Genomic DNA, 20,680 nt, shown 5'->3' with positions numbered 1-20,680 from the left:
CTGTGTGTGCACTCCTGTCCTTCCCGGGCCCGCCCTCTGCTCTGCCTGTGCCCGCCGTCCTCCAGAGCCCTGGCCTGCAGGGGCTTTGTCTCTCGGTCGTGTGTCTCTGTGCACCTGTGTGTGCACTCCTGTCCTTCCCGGGCCCGCCCTCTGCTCTGCCTGTGCCCGCCGTCCTCCAGAGCCCTGGCCTGCAGGGGCTTTGTCTCTCGGTCGTGTGTCTCTGTGCACCTGTGTGTGCACTCCTGTCCTTCCCGGGCCCGCCCTCTGCTCTGCCTGTGACCGCCGTCCTCCAGAGCCCTGGCCTGCAGGGGCTTTGTCTCTCGGTCGTGTGTCTCTGTGCACCTGTGTGTGCACCCCTGTCCTTCCCGGGCCCGCCCTCTGCTCTGCCTGTGCCCGCCGTCCTCCAGAGCCCTGGCCTGCAGGGGCTTGTCTCTCGGTCATGCAGGTCTCCACCCTCCTCGAGGGGAGTCCCTCAGTGGTCCCAGTGAGAGGGGGGTGTGGACCAGGGGAGGTGGTGTGCGCAGGGGGCTCTGGCGGATGGGAAGCTGTCGTTTCCTGGGTACATTTCAAAGGGGAAGTCGGCTGGATTGCCAGTCGGTTGGCAAGAAGGGAAGAGTGGGGACATGGAAGCTTCTGGTCTGAGCAGCTCCCCTTGAGATGAAGCCCAGGAGAGGCCGCGTGGGCCGTGGGGAGCTCACGCCGGGCATTCGGCCCCAGAGGTGCCACCCCCAGGGCAGAGGAGGAGGGAGCTCAGGGAAGCGGCCGGGGTTGGGAGTTCCAGTGGGCATGTCCACCCACACGTGCCTTAGCCATGAGACTGACTGAGGTCATCTGGGCAGCGAGGCAGGAAGTGCCCCTTCCAGGATTTGAAGAGAAGAGTGAGAACCAGCATAGGGCATGGAGGTGGGGCAGAAATTGAGGGAGGAGGAGTGTCCTGACAGAGTCACAGGATCCCAGCTGACTCTTGTTGCATTCTTCCCCCAGCCTCTGGCGTGGACTTCTGAAAATGTAACAGAATCCGGGGACTCCCTGGCTCGTTGTCCTCCCCTGACTCCTGCCCCGTCCAGAGCCAGGTCCTGTGTCCTCTGTGTGTCCTTCGAGGCTGCCGTCTAGTCCCAGGCCCGGCTCTCTGCTCGTGCGCTGGGCTCTGTCCTGAGCCCTCTGTTCTCTTTCGGAAGTCCAGATGGTTTCCAGTGGGCCCGGCTCTGGTCCACAGGTGCCCACTACGCCAGGGGTGTGCCCTGCAGCCCGGCAGGACTGTGAGGTGCTTGCTCCAGTGAGGTGGGCACAGCGGTGCTTGAGAACTCAAGTGTTCGCACCGCTGTGAGAAATACGAAAGCAGGTGTGAAGTGCAGAATAGGGAGCCGCCCTCAGTGACCCGAGAGTGGCACCTCTGAGGAGTGGGCGCCCTTCTCGCTCGTGCATGTGTGGGGAGGACTGCGGGCGTCCGAGGCATGTCTTCAGTGGGCTGCGTGTCTCAGCGTCAGGGTTGGGGTTCCTCCACAGGTGTTCTTGCAGACAGTTGTCCCACACGCCTGGCACGGGTCCTAAGACCCCACTGGAGGCTTGAGATCAGGTTGTACCAAGTCCTCTACGTCCTGTGCCTTCTCCTGTGCATACAGCCCTGTGACAAAGTCTCATTGTAAACCTGGCACCGCAAGAGGTGGACAGAAGTACTGGTCAGCAGGACAGTTATGCCGGACGGCACTGTGACGGGTTCTGTGAACGTGGTCTCCCTCGTGCTGCCCCGTCCTGCACTGTGGGGCCGTTAGGAAGTGCAGTCGGGTTAACTTGGACACAAGCACTGAGCTACCACAGCAGTGGCTCTGCTAACAGACAGCTACTCAGTGACTGAGGGGCGGGGAGTGCGCAGTGCGGAGACGCCGGACGAAGGACCCGCCTCCCGGGGGGGACAGCAGGACAGGCAGCACGAGCCCTCAGCATGCTGCTCAGGGTGGCGCACAGCTTAAAGCTTGTGAGTTATTTCTGGAATTTTCATGTAATATTTTTGGACCACTGTTGACAGTGGTGACTGAACCACAGTCACAGGGCACTGTGTGCTGGGCTGTCTGAGCGCCTCCAGAGTGGGGGGCTGCTCCGGATCGCCTCGGGGGGGGGGTCTCGGGTCCTCGTGGACGGGAATCAGCCTGACTGTGTGCACGTGTCTCCCAGTGTCCCCTTTGGGGGACAGCGATGGGCATCTTGCAGAGCAGGCTTGAGAGACACTGCTGGGAGGGCATCCCCAGCCGTGGACACGTGGCTGGTGCGCTGTGTGGAAAGTGGTGTGAATACTCTGGACCAGACTGCGGGCTCGTGCTGGTTTCCGCCTCCCGTGACCTTGGACACATTGTGTACTTACTCTGTGCCTCAGTTTCCTTATTTGTACCATAGGGACAGAAGTCCTGATTTGAAAGAGTTGTGGTGATGCTCGGGTGACACGGTTCATGTGGAGGTGAATGCCACCTGCTGTGGCTCTGTCTCCGTCACAGCAGCAGCCGGCCTGGCACTCCCTCTGTGGAGACCGTGGTGTGGCCTCCCGTCTCCCTGCTGTGCCTTCAGAGGACAACGCATGGCTCCCCCCCCAGGGCTGCGCGGGCTGTGCTGCATGCCGTCCCACTGTGTGACCAGGCGTGTGCAGCCTAGCCTGACTGCATCTTGCTGTCCCTGTGGCTCCAGGGACCCCTCGGGCCCCACTCCCCTGTTCCTCGCTGTCCTGTGTCTGGAGAGCTGCTCCGTGAGGCTGTGGCGGGGCAGTCGTGGCCCACGTCCCCTGGGTGGTGTGAGTAGCTGGTTCTCCAGTGGAGAACGTGGGCGTTCGGGTCAGCTGGCATCTTTTTATGCTGTTAGTCGCCCATCATTATTAACGGCCCCTCTGTTCTCTGGGCATTTTGAATGTGCACGTCATGCTCATAGGGTCATCTTTCTCTTGGCTCAGATAACATCCCCGAGGACCTCAGGGACCCCTTCTACATCGACCAGTATGAGCAGGAGCACATCAAGCCGCCTGTCATCAAGCTCCTGCTGTCCAGCGAGCTGTACTGCCGTGTCTGCAGCCTCATCCTGAAAGGGGACCAGGCGGCCGCCTTGCAGGGACACCAGTCTGTCATCCAGGCCCTGTCCCGGAAAGGGATCTATGTGATGGAGAGCGACGACACCCCCGTAACGGACCCCGACCTCAGCCATGTCCCCATAAAGATGGTGAGTGGCCTGCACACCGCCCCTCACTCCCCACCCCTCCCCTGTGTGTGTGCATCTGTGGGGGCGGGTGACGGCTCTGGTGCCGTGGGCGCTCGTGGGGACCAGCCTGTCTTGTCACCAGCTGTCCCTCTGCAGCTCAGCTGCGTGGATGAGGGGAACTTTCCCCAAACGTGAGGCGCATAACGATGCCCACGAGTGTCCTGCAGCTGGCCGAGGTCTGCGTGTGGCGGCCACCTGCGTTCACGAGCTGGTTCTGGGGCACGGGGTAGGGCAGCTTCCTCCTGCTGCGTGCCCTGAACGCCAGTGCTCACGGGCGTTTGGAGGCAAACTTCCTGCAGGCGTGGGGGTGTGCAGTTGTTGAGCCCGTGCTGTTTGGCTGTTTCATGTATATCTTGTAAGTATCTTGACGCCAAAATAAAGAAATAGGTGCCTGTTTTCTCCCCTAAGCATCCCTTCCCTGCTCTCTGAGAGCCATACCACTGACGTGACTTTCCCAGACTGTTTTCGGTGTAGTTTTCCTGGGTGTCTCCCATGTTCATTTAGGCCAGTGGTGGTCAACCTGGTCCCTACGCCCACTAGTGGTTGTCAACCTGGTCCCTACCGCCCACTAGTGGTTGTCAACCTGGTCCCTACGCCCACTAGTGGGCATTCCAGCTTCCATGGTGGGCGGTAGCGGAGCAACCAAAGTACAAATAAAAAGATTTAACTATAGTAAGTTCTATAAAGATTTATTCTGCCAAACTTAGTGAAAATCCGACATAAAGTACTCAGTAATTATTATTATATGCTTTAACTTGCTGTAACTCCGCTTTACAATTTTTTAAAAAAATTTTTTCTGAGGTTGGAAATGGGGAGGCAGTCAGACAGACTCCCGCATGCGCCCAACCGGGATCCACCCGGCATGCCCACCAGGGGGTGATGCTCTGCCCATCTGGGGCGTTGCTCTGTTGCACCCAGAGCCATTCTAGCACCTGAGGCAGAGGCCAAGGAGCCATCCCCAGCGTCCGGGCCAACTTTGCTCCAATGGAGCCTCGGCTGCGGGAGGGGAAGAGAGAGACAGAGAGGAAGGAGAAGGGGAGGGGTGGAGAAACAGAAGGGCGCCTCTCCTCTGTGCCCTGGCCGGGAATTGAACCCGGGACTCCTGCACGCCAGGCTGATGCTCTACCACTGAGCCAACCGGCCAGGGCCCGCTTTACAAATTTTATAAAGTAAAGTTACTTCCCTACTTTATAAATCACCATGACTGTGGAACCGGTGGGTGGTTAGAAAACCTTACTACTAACAGAGACACAGAAGTGGGCGGGAGGTATAACAAGGTTGACCGTTATACCTGGGTTAGGCTGTTCCCTGGCACTTTAGGTGCTGTGGCTTTTTACTCCTGGACTGGTGGCTGACGTGCTGTGGGTCCAGAGATGCTGCTTAGGTTCTGGGATCGTCGTGGCCTCAGACACGCCTCTCCGCCCTCTGTACCTTTACGCACAGCCCCCTGAAGTAAGGACCGCCCACTCCCCAGCGTTGTCAGAGAGATGAGGCAGGAGAACGACGCCCCCCCCCCCCTGCAGGGGGCCGAGCTGGCTGACCCTGAGGAAGGGGAGTGGGCAGGTGCAGCCTCACCGTCTCCTTCCGTGGAGAAGAGAGGAGTGGGCTTGGGCAGGTCCCAGTCGGAGCGGGGTCTGTGGAGCTGGCGGCGGAGGCGGGCTGGGTGCTCACTGTCGCCCCTGTTTGCAGAGCCCCCACATGGCCATGGTGGACGCCCTCATGATGGCCTACACAGTGGAGATGATCAGCATTGAGAAGGTGGTGGCCAGCGTCAAGCGCTTCTCAACGTTCAGTGCCTCGAAAGAGCTTCCCTACGACCTTGAGGACGCCATGGTGTTCTGGGTCAACAAGGTGAGTGCATCGAGGCGGCTGCTCCTAGTGTGTCATATTGAGTATTGAGGCCCAGGCCTGAGCAGGACCACCTGGGCCAGGCGTGCTACGTCCAGAAATGCCTGCTCTCATCGGAACAGAACCAACCGGCAGGTGTTTCTCTTGAGCACAGGAGGGCGGGGCGTGCCCAGAGCAGGGCGAGTGTATGGTAGAAAATGCAGGCATGTTAGTGGTCCAGTTAACACGCTCCTTTTGTTTTTATCTCGAGTACCTGTGTGCATTAAAGGGTGTTCCATCTTAGATGGCATTTTGATTAAGAGAAAAATGTCTTTATATGCTGTATTTTCCCCTTATACTTAGATGCTTCTAATGTCATTTTTATACACATATGTGAAGTGAAGAATGGTTACTTTTAGTAGCATATGGTTAGTTATAGGATTACCTTACCAAAGCCTTTTGGTTATTAAGTTTATTTGCAAAAAGGTATTCAAGTGGTGACGCTTTGCTACTAAAGCAAAGGAAACAGAAGATTGAGTAGCTCATTGTCAAGTTGTATGCAAGAAATTTAAAATCGGTGCATGATGTGATGTGCACATTTCTTTATTTAAAGCAAGAGCGAATAGGTAGGGATGGGGAGGGAGAAAGATGAGAAGCATCAACTTGTAGTTATGGCGCTTTAGTTGTTCATTGATTGTTTCTCATGTGTATTTGACGGTGTGGGGGGCTCCAGCCAAGCCAGTGACCTTTGGACTTAGGCCAATGATCTTAGACTCAAGCCAGCAACCATGTCTATGATCCCACGCTCAAGCCGGCAACTCCTCATTCAAGCTGGTGAGGCTGCGCTCAAGGCGGCAACATTGGGATTTCGAACCTGGGACCTCGCGTCCCTGTTCAGTGCTCTCTCTGCTGCGCCACCACCGGCCAGGTGCACACGTTTCTTTATAATGTGAGGGTTTCATAAGAGGTGAGATAAAAATCAGCAGCCCTGGGATTAGTTGAGAGTGTGGCCCCCGCCAGGCCCAGTCTGCCACCCAAGTGTGGCTTTGGGGACTCACGTGGACGGGCAGACTGACACGCAGTGGAGTTGAGGGACCACTGGGTCCTGCTGTGGACTTGGAAGTCGGCAGTGCTGTAAGGTTGTCCTTTGATGGTGGGCACCAGCCTTCCATGTCCCTGGCATGTGTACACCTGTGTGGGGGAGGCAGTGCAGAGCTGGGTGAAGATGGTCTTTAGGACCACAGGAGACAGCCTTGGGGTTGTGTCTGTGACCCCAGCATGAGCTTCCTGTGGCAGAAAGTTCACGTTCTAGCTCAGTGGTAGTCAACCTGGTCCCTACCGCCCTCTAGGGGGCATTCCAGCTTTCATGGTGGGCCGTAGCGCAGCCACCAAAGTATAAATAAAAAGATAGATGTAACTATAGTAAGTTGTTTCATAAAGATTTATTCTGCCAAACTTAGCGAAAATTCGACATAAAGTACTTGGTAAGTAATTATTATTATATGCTTTAACTTGTTGTAGCTCTGCTTTATAGATTTTATAAAGTAAAGTTACTTCCCTACTTTATAAATCACCATTACTGTGGAACTGGTGGGCGGTTAGAAAATTTTACTACAAACAGATACAAAAGTGGGCGGTAGGTATAAAAAGGTTGACTACCCCTGTTCTAACTTTTTTTTTCTTTAACAATTTTTATTGTTTTTTATTAAATGGTGTATCACTTGTTTATTATAGAAAATTTAGAAACAGAACAAAATGTATATTTCCCATAAGCTTATCTCCTATAAATACAGTGTTGATATAAATTCTCATACCTTTTATTTATTTGTATGTGATATAAAGACTTACGGACAGTTAGGGTCTTCCCACACACTGAACTGTAAGCTGACGTTTGTCTTGGGCAAGTGTGGTGAGGTCACACCCTCAGGTGGTGTGGAAGGGTGCTGCCTGTCAGTCCTCTCTGTGTGTGGTCATCATAATTTCCCTCCCGCACATTCCTGATGGATAGCGGTTGCAGTTTAGCTGAGATTCATTTTTAGAGACTTTTGATTGGTTTTTGCCAAATATATGATCATGAAGATTATACTGTTTTTCTCATACCATTAGTTCATGGAGGTGTCTTTTTCTGCATGTCTCCCATATACTAGATATTATTTTCTTTCTTTTTTTTTCTTTTGGTATTTTTTTCTGAAGTGACAAGCGGGGAGACAGAGAGACAGACTCCCACATGTGCCTGACGGGATCCATCTGGCATGCCCACCAGGGGACAATGCTCTGCCCATCTGGGGCATCACTCCATTGTAACTGGAGCCATTCTAGCGCCTGAGGCAGAGGCCACAGAGCCATCCCCAGCGCCCGGGCCACCTTTGCTCCAATGGAGCCTTGGCTATGGGAGGGGAAGAGAGAGACAGAGAGGAAGGAGAGGGGGAAGGGCGGAGAAGCAGATGGGTGCTTCTCCTGTGTGCCCTGGTTGGGAATTAAACCCACAACTTCCACACACTGGGCCAACACTCTGCCACTGAGCTAACTGGCCAGGGCCATATTGGATAGTATTTTAAAAATACTTGACAGTTTGCCTGACCAGGTGGTGGTGCAGTGGATAGAACGTTAACCTGGGATGCTGAGGACCCAGGTTTGCAACCCTGAGGTTGCTGGCTTGAGCATGGGATCATAGACATGACCCCATGGTCACTGGCTTGACGCCCAAGGTTGCTGACTTGAGCAACGGGTCATTGGCTCAGCTGGAGCGCCCCTCCCCCCAAGGCACATATGAGAAGCAATCAAGGAACAACTAAGGAGACTAAGGAGCAGTAATGAAGAATTGATGCTTCTCATCTCTCTCCCTTCCTGTCTGTCTGTCTCTGTCTGTTCCTCTCTCTCTCTCTCTCTTACTAAATTAAAAAAAAATAACTTGGCAATTTGAAACAAGGTAAAAAATAGTGTGTTCTTTTACTTTTATATCTTCATTCACTGCTAAAATTGAAATTTAAAACATAGAGTAGCCTGACCAGGCGGTGGCGCAGTGGATAGAGCGTCGAACTGGGATGCAGAGGACCCAGGTTCGAGACCCCGAGGTCACCAGCTTGAGCGCGGGCTCATCTGGTTTGAGCACAAGCCCACCAGCTTGGACCCAAGGTCGCTGGCATGAGCAAGGGGCTACTCGGTCTGCTGAAGGCCCACGGTCAAGGCACATATGAGAAAGCAATCAATGAACAACTAAGGTGTTGCAACGCGCAATGAAAAACTAATAATTGATGCTTTTCATCTCTCTCCGTTCCTGTCTGTCCCTGTCTATCCCTCTCTCTGACTCACTCTCTGTAAAAAATATAAATAAATAAAATTAAAAAAAAACAACAACATAGAGTAAATACATTGGGAAGATTCCTCAAAAAATTAAAAATACAGTTGCCATACTACTTAGCTATTCCACCTCTGGTATTTATCTGTAGAAAACACACACACTACAGGGGTCCTCGGGCTGCGACAGCATGGCTCCGTTTCTACGACAGTGACGTAACCTGAGTGTGGTGTGAGTCAAAACACACCCTAGCCTAACACAAACGGAACACTTGTGCTTTTTAACAGTCCCAAGTGGCTGTGGTAGGTTAGTGGACTGGGGACACCAACTCCTCCCCATATCCCGCATGACTGTGGAGTCTTCCACGGTGCATAGCCAAACTGGTTCTCCCATGCAGTCTGTTAGCACGACGCTTGAAACACTCACGTCTCAATCGTTTTTTTTTGTTGTTTTTTTCCTGCACTCTTCCGAAGCTGGAAACGGGGAGGCAGTCAGACAGACTCCCACATATGCCCGACCGGGATCCACCCGGCATGCCCACCAGGGGGCGACGCTTTGCCCATCTGGGGTGTCACTCTGTTGCAACCAGAGTCACTCTAGCGCCTGGGGCAGAGGCCACAGAGCCATCCTCAGTGCCCGGGCCAACTTTGCTCCAATGGAGCCTTGGCTGCAGGAGGGGAAGAGAGAGACAGAGAGGAAGGAGAGGGGGAGGGATGGAGAAGCAGATGGACGCTTCTCCTGTGTGCCCTGGCCAGGAATCGAACCTGGGACTCCTGCATGCCAGGCCAACACTCCACCACTGAGCCAACCCCCCATGGCCTGTTTTAAGTTTTTATGGGAGTACCTGACCAGGCGATGGCGCAGTGGATAGAGCGTTGGACTGGGATGCCGAGGACCCAGGTTTGAGACCCCGAGGTCGCCAGCTCAAGCAAGGGGTTACTCAGTCTGCTGTATGTTGAGACTGTTGTAACCAGAGGACCCCCTGTAATTTGAAAAGTCATAGGCACCCCTATGTTCATTGCAGCACTATTTACAATCATCAAGACTTGGAAGTAACCTAAGTGTGCATCAGCAGATGAGTGGATAAAAAAGCTGTGTGTGTGTGTGTGTGTGTGTGTGTGTGTGTGTGTGTGTGTGGTGGCGGCTCTTCAACCGTAAAAAAGAATGGAGTTTTACCATCTGTGTCAACATAGGTGGACCTTATAGGGTATTATGCTCAGTGAAATAAGTCAGAGAAGGACAAGGATGATATGATTTCATTGACATATGGAATCTAAAACAAAAACCTAAACAACAAATGAATAAACAGAACAGAAACAGACCCTTAGATACAGAGAACAAGCTGACGGTTGCCAACAGGGAGAGGGGCAGGGTGTGGGTGAGACTAAAGTAATAGGAAGAGTATGTATTTGGCTAGTTACCTTTCCTTTTGGTCCTATTTCTTTGGGGAAGGGTGTGTTTCATTTATTCCCAGTTTAATTAGCCACCTCGTCTAGCAAGGGATGTCCTTGTGTCGTATTTATTTATTTTTTTGTATTTTTCTGAAGCTGGAAACGGGGAGGCAGTCAGACAGACTCCCGCATGTGCCCGACTGGGATCCACCCGGCACGCCCACCAGGGGCCGATCCTGTGCCCATCTTGGGGCATCACTCTGTTGCGACCAGAGCCATTCTATCGCCTGAGGCAGAGGCCATAGAGCCATCCCCAGCACCCGGGCCATCTTTGCTCCAATGGAGCCTCGCTGCGGGAGGGGAAGAGAGAGACAGAGAGGAAGGAGAGGGGGAGGGGTGGAGAAGCAGATGGGCGCTTCTCCTGTGTGCCCTGGCCGGGAATCGAACCCGGGACTCCTGCACGCCAGACTGACGCTGTACCACTGAGCCAACCGGCCAGGGCCCTTGTGTCGTATTTTAATCAGTGTTTCCTCAGGTTCTCGTTGCCTCTGCCTGTGCTTGGCTGTGTGTAGGGGATGAGGTGATGGTTGTGTTCGGTAGTGTCGCTGCTGCCTTCCTTCTGGAGTTTTCTGGTGTTTACCTCCGTGTGTTAAAGAAATGCCTCTCTGACTCTGGTCCATTGCAGACAGATAGTGTCTTCCGGCTCACTGTGACGAGACCTGTTGACTCAGCTCCTGTGACCATCCCCTCTCTTCCTGTGACCGTCCCCACCCTTCTGCCATGGCAGCGTGGACTGCTTTGGTCAAATCTGACGTCCAGTGCAGAGTCTCAGGAGTCAGATGGGGGGTTCTCTGGCCCCCTGGGGCAGTGTCCCGTGCTCACTGCCTTCATGGGCTCCCGTAGCTGTGGACTGTGGCGCCGGAGGGGGGCACCCACACTGGCACTGGAGGGTCTTCCGGCTCTCCAGCGAGCTTGGCCAGCCTTTCCCACTGCTGCATGCCTGGTTTCCCTGTGGACTCCTGCTGCCTCCCTGAGGTTCCCTCTGCCGAGGGTCCTCTCCACAGAAAGCCGCTCCCTGTCTGTGAGGCTGGCTCTCTGGGGGGGGAGGTGTGCCGCGAGGCTTCTCCAGCACCCGTTCTGTGGTGCCCGTGAAAGCCAGTCGGGTTCCTGCTGGGGGCCTGTCGCCAGGTGCAGGTCTGAGCTCTCACAGGTGCCCTGACCTGTTCTCACTTATGAAGATACTTGTGTGGGTTGCTTCTTTTCCATGTTTCTCGTCCCGTCCAGCGACTCTGGAATCAGGTGACCTTGCGTCTCTGTGTGTGGCATCCCTTCTGGGCTGTTCTGGGCCCCAGGTGGGATGCTGGCTACTAATGCCTGCTGGGCACCTGTCCCTGGGTGTTGCCTTCAGCACCTTGGGCACCCCTTCCCCTCTGCACTGGGCCGCCCACCTGTCTCTCTGAAGACCTGTGTGTGTGTGGGGAGTGGTCTGCGTTGCACTCCAGCCCCTGCTCAGGAGGGGTGCTCTGACCTGCTCAGGAAGGGCCTGAGTTGCACCTCCCCACATGTTTGCTTCTGAACAGGCTCTCCGTTCTCAGGAGAGTCTGACTGGGGGCACGCTGACTGCAGACCCGTCCTGTGTGGAGGACTGATCTGTGCTCTGTGCCAGGTCTGGAGTTGCCCCGTGAGCCAGCTTTGCTGTGGCTCGTTACTTTTGATGCTCAGCCAGTTGTTTTAGTCTTTAAAAAACCCCAAATCCCAGTTTTAGTGATAGATTTTACATGCAGTAAAGGTACTTCATTTCTTAATTATTTGGCAGGTGAGTTTGTTGAATGTTCACACTCAAGGTAACATCCCCACCTCCTGAAACAGCCCCTCCTGCTCCTCACGCTCCACGCCCTCCTGGCCCACGGTCCTGCTGGCCCACGGTCCTCCTGGCCCACGGTCCTCCTGGCCCACGGTCCTGCTGGCCCACGCCCTCCTGGCCCAGGGTCCTGCTGGCCGGCGTTCTCCACTAGGGGAGGCTGCCTCCTCCAGGGTTTGATGAGAATGGAACTGCGGTGAGGAACGCTCTCTGTGTCTGGCTTCTGTCTCCGAGCACGTTTGAATGGAGTCGGGCTGTGGTACCTGTTGTGCGTGGGTCGGTTCTTCCACACTGTAGACCCCGTTTGTGTGGTCAGTCCCCTGTGGATGGACGGGGCGCTTCCAGGTGTGCTGCTAGGAACGTGTGTGCAGTCTCAGTGTACAGATGCAGTTTCGCTTCTTTGAGTAAATACTCAGGAGTGGAGTAGCCCTGTCACATAGTAACTGTGTATTTACCTTGGGAAGAACCCGCCAGGATACTTCCCAAAGGGACCGCCACATTCTGGGTCCCTCTAATAAGAGAAGAGGATCCCAGGGCCCCCTTTTGCCAGCCTGCTGGGTCTGGTCTCTGTGTGAGCTGTGTGAGTCGATGTGCCCAGGAGTCTGTGCTGTAATCAGCGTTTTCATCAAGACTGAGGACGTTTGTATACATTCTTTGTTAGGTGTTCACATATTTTTCCAATTTTTAAAAACGATTTTATTTATTGATTTTACAGAGAGAGAAGGGTCGGGGAGTGAGAAGTGTGAGCTCATAGCTGCTTCACTTTAGTCGTTCATTGCTGGCTTGTCGTATGCGCCCTGACTGGGGAAGCCCAGGGCTTCAGACCAGCGAGCTCAGTGCTCCAGGTGGACCCTTTACCCACTGCGCCACCGCCAGCCTCTCGATGTGAGGACGGGGCCGTGCGCACCCTGGACGTGAGGGGGCACCTCTGAGCAGCTGTCCCTGGTCACGCGGAGTCCCAGGCTTCTGTGTGCGCCGTCATCCAGCTGACGCCTCTGCTCAGGGTCGGACAAGGGAGCTGAGGTCCTGGGTGAGAGACGGATACCAGCGTTGGAAAGCAGTTGCCCATTAAACGCACTTTTCTTCTCCTTTAGGTCAACCTGAAGCTGAGAGAGATAGCGGAGAGGGAGGTGAGACTGAAGCAGCAGCTCCTGGAGAGTCCAGCGCACCAGAAGGTACAGGGCCCGAGCTGTCTGGGGTGCGGGCACGCCGCCCGTCCTGGGGGCCGCGTCGGGCCCCCGCGGCTCCTCCCGTCTGTCCTCACGAGGCAGCCCCGAGTCGGCTGCGCCTGCAGGCTGGCTCTGGTTCCTCACGGCAGTGGGCGCCAGGCCTGGCCCCTCCCTCCCTGCAGGGGTCTCGTGTGGAGCCTGGGGTGAAGAGGGTGCTGGGTGGTGTGAGGTTCTTGGAGTTGGCGTCTAGAAGTCAGCAGGGGAGGAGAGCACCGCCTCCTGCCAGCAGCACCTGGCAGCTCCCTGCACCGTCTGCGAGGTCCTGGGAGGCTGGACTGTGTGGGCATCGGGCAGGGCCGTGTGACGTGTCTGGTGAAGTGGCCCAGATGGGGTTTGTGCAGTCCAGTATTTCTGTCCTTCCTTCTGACACCAATATTTTTTCAAGCACATGTGTGACTGACCCGCATCCGTCAGATACATGTATGACGTGGCCCAGCCGTGTCTGCAGTCTCCCCGCCTCCCCTCGCCCTCCTCACTCTGGGGTGTGGGGATGCGTGGTCACACACGTGCCCACTTCTGTTCCTCCTGTTTCCAAATGACAGACATGCACTGCACCCTCCCGAGGTGCAGTCGGTATCTGTCTGGGGTGCCTCAGCTCTACCGAGTTTCCGGGGTGCCCTTGCTCCCACGGAGGCTGCGTGTTGTAGGGGCCTGTGACCTTCCCCTCGAGACCACGGGCACTGACCCCTCCTTTTCATGCTGTGTCCACATCTGTATGATGTCCGTCCATCCTGGCCTGGCCCACTGACCCTCCTCTCCTGCCTTCTTCCTCCCTGCTTCCCGAGCAGTCTCCCTCCAAGTGGTACTGGAAGCTGGTGCCCGTAAGTGACTCTGCGCACCGCTGCCATCAGACACCATCCTGTCGCAGTCACCTGCTTCCATCCCTGGTCGCTCGCAGCACCCCTGTTTTGTGTCTGACTGTCCCTGGTGGTGTCTCACTTTGTGCAGTGTGAGCAGGGTCCTGACTCTGGGCGGGACAGGCTTCATTTTGGCCACAGGGGGGTGCTCGGAGTTGTCGGTCGCGTTCAGACAGCGCGGGCGGCTCTGCCATGTCCTGGGGCGACTGCAGTGTTTGCGTTTCTGCTCATGGACCCTGAGCCACACTCTACGTGGTGAGCGTAGATGTAGGGACAGGATCTGCTCTCTTTTCTGAGGAGGGTGGACAGACCCCAGGGGCTCTTTGTTTTGTCCTCTCTGATGTGACTGTTCCTCATGGTGACATGCTACGGCTTAGTGCCCATAGCAGGGGCCGTCTGGAAACGGTGGTCACCGGGTGAAAGGCCTTCTCCTGCTGCCGCCTGCACGGGTCAGGGGCTGCCCCTCCCTCCCAGGAAGCGGTTTCTAGAACCCCAGTACTGTGAGTTTTCCCCGTAGCAAGAAAGGAAAGGCAGTGGTTGGCTCTCCGTTCCTCACTGCGCTCCCGTGGCGCCCACCCTGCAGGAAGAGAGCCTGCATGTGGAAGGGCAGTGCTGGGACACAGGGTCGGCAGGCTCTGTTAGCTGCTGTCCCTCCCTGTCACATCGGGCTCACTCGGCCTTAGAATTGTGTCACCCAGGAGGTACCCTGGACGCGACCTGGCAGATGGGTTCGTGTGAGCGGTGATGTGGTCTTTGTAGCTGATAATTGTACTCTTCCTGAAATATATTTATGACTATCTTTTAGTTTTTTGAATTCTGAAAACCAAAGAGCTAAATGTTAAAACAGTTGTTACATGGTTTAGTGAGGACTTAGAATTTCAGCTGTCCTCTAGGAAGGAAGGTTTCCGATGAGAGTTTTATAGGAACTGAACTATGTACCAAGAGCCGTGACCCTCCAGTTTCCTGTCCCGGCTGCTCACCGTGCGTGTGGGGCCACGTGCCCAGCAGACAGGGTGACGAGGTGCGTGTGGAAAGGCCTGGTCACAGTGCAGGTCCCGAGGCTCCCTTGTCACTCCACGCCCTGGCGCCTAACAGACGCGACCGGGCGGCAGTGGTTATACAGGTGTTTTCCCTGATTTTAAGTCCACTCCATCCATCTTCAGTCGAGAAACCATTTGCTTCACTGCATGCTGTGGTCGGTCACCGTGTGTGCTGTCTGTCTGTCCATGCGGGCGCTGGCCTGGAGCATGCCCTGTCTGCATGCTGGAGCCAGGACCCGCCTGCATCATCACCTACACTGCGGCCCGAGAAACAAGTTAAGTCTGTGGTGAAACAGACCGAGTGTCCCAGAGAGGCCTTGGTCCTGATTTCAGAAGGACGTGCTACAAACGCTTTCCCCTCAGGGTCAGTGGTGAAGGGTCCACACTTACTGAGAAAGCAGCTGGTGTGCTCCAGCGCTGAGAGCCCCGGCCCTCGGGACCTGTGCACCGCCGAGGGCCCCGCGGCCGCCGTGTGGGCTGCCACGCTTCCTCCAGCGTCTGCCCCTTCCTCCTCTGCAGAAAACACGGCTGCGGGTGTGCCCTGTCTCACCGCTGTTTTGTGAACATTGGTGTGGAAAACGGGGGACAGCAGCATATGTGGGACCTGCCTGTGCCCACATCCACCCTCGGCCTGGTCTGTGCTCTTCCCCTGCCCCTCGGTGATGGCGGATGGGGCGGCCGGACCACGGCACACGGCCCCCTGGAGGTGGTGGAGCCCCTGAGCAGCACGAGCTGTGCGTGGTGCCTGCACACGGCGCTGTCAGCCTCCTGCGGCTCGGTGCACGTCCTGACCCAGTGGACAGGACTCGGTCTCACCTGGTCTCACCAAGTTCTCAAACCATGTATCAGTGCCACTTTGTGTCTTAACGGCCTAATGAGGTGACTGCTGCTCATGCTGAGACAAGTGACAGCAGCTCGGCTTCCCGGTGTTCGGGTGTTCACTCACACTTAACTTGTTTCTCCTCCGTTGGTGCGCGGCTCTGGTAGTGTAGACGCACCTCCTGCCTCCTGCCGTCTGCTGCACACTCGGTGAGACAGCCCTGCTGTCCTTAGCAGCGAATCACTCACCCAGTGCAGCCGGGAGCTCAGTTCCCTGGGTCTTGACGTGTGAGTTCTAGGCAGAGTATGTGACGCAGACATTTTGAGCTTTTTTCATACGACTGCCTTGTTTGTAAGCGTTGTCCAGCGGGCTTCACATTCATTGTCAGTTTCCCGGTCTGCTGTGACGTGGCGGTAGTGAAGGCACCTCGTGTGCAGGGACTGTCCTTCTTCTGTCCACTGCAGGTGCGCTACCGCCGAGAGCACCTGTCCGCGCGGCAGCCGCCGTGCTTCCCGCTGCTGGAGGATCTGATGAGGGACGGCAGCGACGGGGCTGCCCTCCTGGCCGTGGTCCACTACTACTGCCCAGAGCACATGAAGCTGGACGGTGAGTGGAGAGGGCCCCCGGCACGCCCAGAGGCTCGAGCACCAGAGCACGCTGGCCTGAGTGGTGACAGCCCGAGAGTACCACACCTCTGAGCCCTTAGTGCCACCGGGCGGGGGGCGTGTGCCTGGAAACACGGGAAGGCTGTGCTCGCCCTGCCCTGTGCCTGCCGAGGACATGGAGCGTGGGAGCCGGGGCAGTGAGCTGCTGAGACTGCCTGTGTCTCCGCAGGGGCAGGGTCCGTCAGCCGGCTGCAGCGAGTTGAAACACGTGGAATGTAGCGTGGGGTGGAACAAGTCGGGGTGGGTCTGTTCACAGACCGCGGCGAGTGGCCTTCTGCGCGTCCAGGATGCCGGGCGTCCTGCTCCTGCAGGGGGCACTGTGAGCAGACCGCGGGCGGACAGGGGCCCCCTCAGGTCTTCTGAGCACCGTCTCTCTGCGGGGGGAGTGCCCAGATGCGCCCACGCTTGGTGTGTGTGGGCTGGTTCCAGCACAGGCGTGTGCCGACGGTGCTGCTCCTGCTTCAGGTGCAGGAGCGCTGGGTGGTGTGGGTGCAGAGAGAACAGTGCTGAAAACACACAGCTGAGCTGGAGAGAGAGGGAGAGTCTTGGGGGCTGGGAGAGGGTCTTTATCTTTGAGTGAAAACCCCCAAATTGACACCTGGTCATCTGGGCCTGCTGGGCCTGTGGTGCTAGTCTGGCCGTGGGGCTGTGTGGTTGGGAGGTGTGACCTGGACCCTGAAGACGACCAGGAAAGCTTCACCTGTGGAGCCTGTCACCCCCGGGGCCTCGGGGTGGGCGTGGGGGTGGTTTCTGAGGAAATGGGGCCACGGGCTCCTCGTGGGCGGGCAGCGTGGGTGCACACTCCCCAGGGGCCTGCGAGAGCGCGTGTGAGGGTGAGTGGACACCTTGTAACTTGTCGAGCGTGGGTCCTGCAGCAGAGAGCAGACTGCTGGGCGGGGACGCGCCCTCTCCGGAGCCAGCAGGGACGACGGGCAGACGTCGGCGGCAGCACACCTGAACAAGAGCACGGTTACCGTGACTGAGACGTTAGAGGAGAGACGGTGCCCGCAGGAATGGCAGGCGCAGACATATGGTGTGCGCTGGGCGTGCCCCGTCCTCAGCTCCGCGTGTCCCCACCCCTCCCCTCCACGCCCCCCCCAGGCCGCCTCCAGCTCACGCCCGTCACGCTGGCCTCGCTGCTGTCTGGCCTGCTGGGGTCACAGAGTGTTGCTAGTCGCGGCATGAAGACCGTGGGGACAGGGCAGGGCGGGCGCGTCACATCCAGTGCGGAGCCTTGTTCAGCGCGCACAGAGCGTGGTGTCACTAACGCGCATTGGCGCGGCAGACGAGGTGTCGGGCCAGGGACGGTGCGGCCCCAGAGCACCAGCCTGGGCGGAGGTGCATCTTCGGAAGTGCACGTGGACATGGTTACAGAAAAGGGACTTGCAGAAGGCCACAGGAGCACCCTCAGCGGGCTGCAGAGAACTGACCGTCTCCCCCCAGTGCAGGGAACGGGCCAGTGACGAGGGGCAGCTCTCCTGTGGCTCTCAGACGTCGCCAACACGAGCGGTCAGGAGGGCGCCTCCTGGTCACAGTGGGACCACGGTGGGGTTTTCTAGTTGAGCTCTGCAAGGACAGGGCTTGCTGCCTATCGTCCAGTGGTCTATCCCAGCCGTCTAAAATTGTGTTTGGGCAACTTGGTGGGGAATTGTGAATGAAGGAGCGAGCGACGGCCGTACCAGACCCTGTGGGACGCAGCTCAGGGACGCCCAGGTCAGGTCCAGCTGAGGGCATGGCTGCCACCGTGCATGTTTTGGAAAAGAAGGATTTTTTTTAATTAGTGGAGTGTGTGACCTCGGTGCATTAGTGAAGGACGTGGACACAGCTCAGAGAAGGCTGGAGGGGGAAAGGAAGAGTCGGCTCCGGGGTCGTCCTCCAGTCAGAGGCCATCTGCACCAGGCAGAGACGCAGGGGCCCTGTGGAGGGACCGAGGCCCCTCTGGCTCTGAGCACGGCCAGGAGGGTGCAGACGAGGGAGCAGGAGCCAGCCCATGCGGCCGAGCCGGGCCCTCCCTCTGTCTGCAGCGATGGCGCCTTCCCGCGCCCTCGGGAGGGGCGCTGTGCTCTCTGGGTAAACTGACCCAGACCTCGTGCACAGGCGCGGCAGGGACAAGGTCGTGCGTGGAAATCAGGGCTCTGGAACATTCTTCACCCTGGAAGGTGAGGCTGGTTGTCCTCCCTGTTCACCCGCCTCTGTCCCCTGCCTCACCTGTGAGCTAGGCGGTCCCTCCTGTCGGAGAAGCACAGCCGCTGCCTCTGTGCTCCGCTGCTCGGCTGGCCCCCGCCGGCCCCCTGCTGCCAGGCCCACGTAGCGCCTGGCTCTGCGCTCAGGATGAGGAACCAGCCAGACAGGCCGGCCGGCGAGCAGGCGGCAGCGGCAGCAGTTAGCGTGGGTAGAGGACGCGGACGTGCTCAGTAGGTGTGTGCGGGACACCTTGTCGGAAATGGCCCGACATAACACACAACTACAGAGATGGAGGACCAACTGCATGCTAGGGGACAGGCCTGCAGAAGTCTCCCAGAGAGGAGCTCTAAAAAGCAAAACGGAAAATGGAGAGAAGAGCCCAGCTGGGAGACAGCAGAGAGGACCGAGGACTTACCCAAGAAAAGCACAGAAAGCGCCAGGGACGTGCGTGGTCAGAGTCAGGCTCACCAGCAATGGGCGTGGTCAAGGGAGGGCTGCAGCAGAGCCTGCGAGAGCTGAACTGGGACGCGCGCTCCGTCCATCACACTCGGGACAGGAGCCTGGACAGCAGCTCGTGCCCCCTCCACGCTCCGTCCATCACACTCGGGACAGGAGCCTGGACAGCAGCTCGTGCCCCCTCCACGCTCTGCCCATCACACACGGGACAGGAAGCTGGACAGCGGCTCGTGCCCCCTCCACGCTCCGTCCATCACACTCGGGACAGCAGCCTGGACAGCGGCTCGTGCCCCCTCCATGCTCCGTCCATCACACTCGGGACAGGAGCCTGGACAGCAGCTCATGCCCCCTCCACGCTCCGCCCATCACACACGGGACAGGAAGCTGGACAGCGGCTCGTGCCCCCTCCACGCTCCGTCCATCACACTCGGGACAGGAGCCTGGACAGCGGCTCGTGCCCCCTCCACGCTCCGCCCATCACACTCGGGACAGGAGCCTGGACAGCGGCTCGTGCCCCCTCCACGCTCCGCCCATCACACACGGGACAGGAAGCTGGACAGCGGCTTGTGCCCCCTCCACGCTCCGTCCATCACACTCGGGACAGGAGCCTGGACAGCGGCTCGTGCCCCCTCCACGCTCCGTCCATCACACTCGGGATAGCAACCTGGACAGCGGCCCGTGCCCCCTCCACGCTCCGTCCATCACACACGGGACAGGAAGCTGGACAGCAGCTCGTGCCCCCTCCACTCTCGTCACCCCAGGGGAGGCTGGTCAGGGTGCATGTCTGGGAAGGCGCAGCTGTGGCCCCTGAGCAGAGGTCAGGTGACCTCACAAGCAGGGGTCAGAGTGCTTCTCCTTGGAGGGGGGGTTGGACCGTGGACCGCTCCTCACACAGGCCCAGGCCCCGGCCCCAGTGGGGTGGGGGTGCAGCGCAGAGGGGTGAGATGTTCACAAAAAGGACGTGCAGAGAGGAGGCAGGTTTAACAGCAGGAAGAAGAGGAGTGTGAGCAGCGTGAGCCGTCCTGGCCGCACGGGGCTGCGGGGCTGCGGCAGTGGGAGGTGTGTCTGAGTGACCCACTCTGCTGCCCTGGGGCCCCTGGAGGAGGCCGCTGTGACCACGTCACCCGTCCTGACTGCAGGTTATGGGTGACGTCCTCAGGGACAGCCCGGGCACAATTCGTGCCCAGCTAGGGACAGAGGGTGGGCATTGGGCAGGTCAGAGAATTGCCTGTTGTGGTTCTCAACAAGCTCTTAAAATACTATGGTTTTTAAAGACTTTCTGTACTTCATTAAAATAAAAATTTTAAATTCGTGGTTAAAATCCGTAGCAAAAATTATAGGGAATTCAGAAGTTTTAAATGTATAAAACTAAAGACATTTTTTTTTTTTTTCCCTGAAGCTGGAAACGGGGAGAGATAGTCAGACAGACTCCTGCATGCGCCCGACCGGGATCTACCCGGCACACCCACCAGGGGCAACGCTCTGCTCCTCTGGGGCGTCGCTCTGCTGCGACCAGAGCCACTCTAGCGCCTGGGGCAGAGGCCAAGGAGCCATCCCCAGCGCCCGGGCCATCTTTGCTCCAATGGAGCCTTGGCTGCGGGAGGGGAAGAGAGAGACAGAGAGGAAGGAGGGGGGTGGAGAAGCAAATGGGCGCTTCTCCTATGTGCCCTGGCCGGGAATCGAACCCTGGTCCCCCGCACGCCAGGCCAACGCTCTACCACTGAGCCAACCAGCCAGGGCCTAAAGACATTTTTAAATGATTAATAAAACATGAATAAACAAGACAATCTTGTGAGGACTGGTCAGGAAAAAACG

At 57.3% G+C, this 20,680-nt stretch overlaps 1 protein-coding gene across 3 annotated transcripts in view; it reads left to right on the top strand.

The window, feature by feature from the left end:
- Positions 1–20,680, top strand: part of CAMSAP1 (calmodulin regulated spectrin associated protein 1) — a 69,679-nt gene that overhangs the window by 23,087 nt on the left and 25,912 nt on the right. For 2 of the 3 annotated variants that reach the window (XM_066366669.1, XM_066366667.1), the window contains exons 2-6: positions 2,936–3,198; positions 4,927–5,088; positions 12,709–12,789; positions 13,632–13,664; positions 16,025–16,166. In XM_066366669.1, coding sequence (XP_066222766.1) covers positions 3,139–3,198; positions 4,927–5,088; positions 12,709–12,789; positions 13,632–13,664; positions 16,025–16,166 — 478 coding nt within the window. In that variant the 5' untranslated portion in view covers positions 2,936–3,138. The remainder of the gene's footprint in view (positions 1–2,935; positions 3,199–4,926; positions 5,089–12,708; positions 12,790–13,631; positions 13,665–16,024; positions 16,167–20,680) is intronic. The other variant, XM_066366668.1, reaches the window with a different exon arrangement.

Source organism: Saccopteryx leptura, chromosome 2, assembly GCF_036850995.1.
Source record: "Saccopteryx leptura isolate mSacLep1 chromosome 2, mSacLep1_pri_phased_curated, whole genome shotgun sequence".
Classification (NCBI taxonomy): Eukaryota; Metazoa; Chordata; class Mammalia; order Chiroptera; family Emballonuridae; genus Saccopteryx; species Saccopteryx leptura.
Note: the sequence above shows the minus strand (reverse complement) of the source record. Positions and strands in the feature narration are given on the sequence as shown.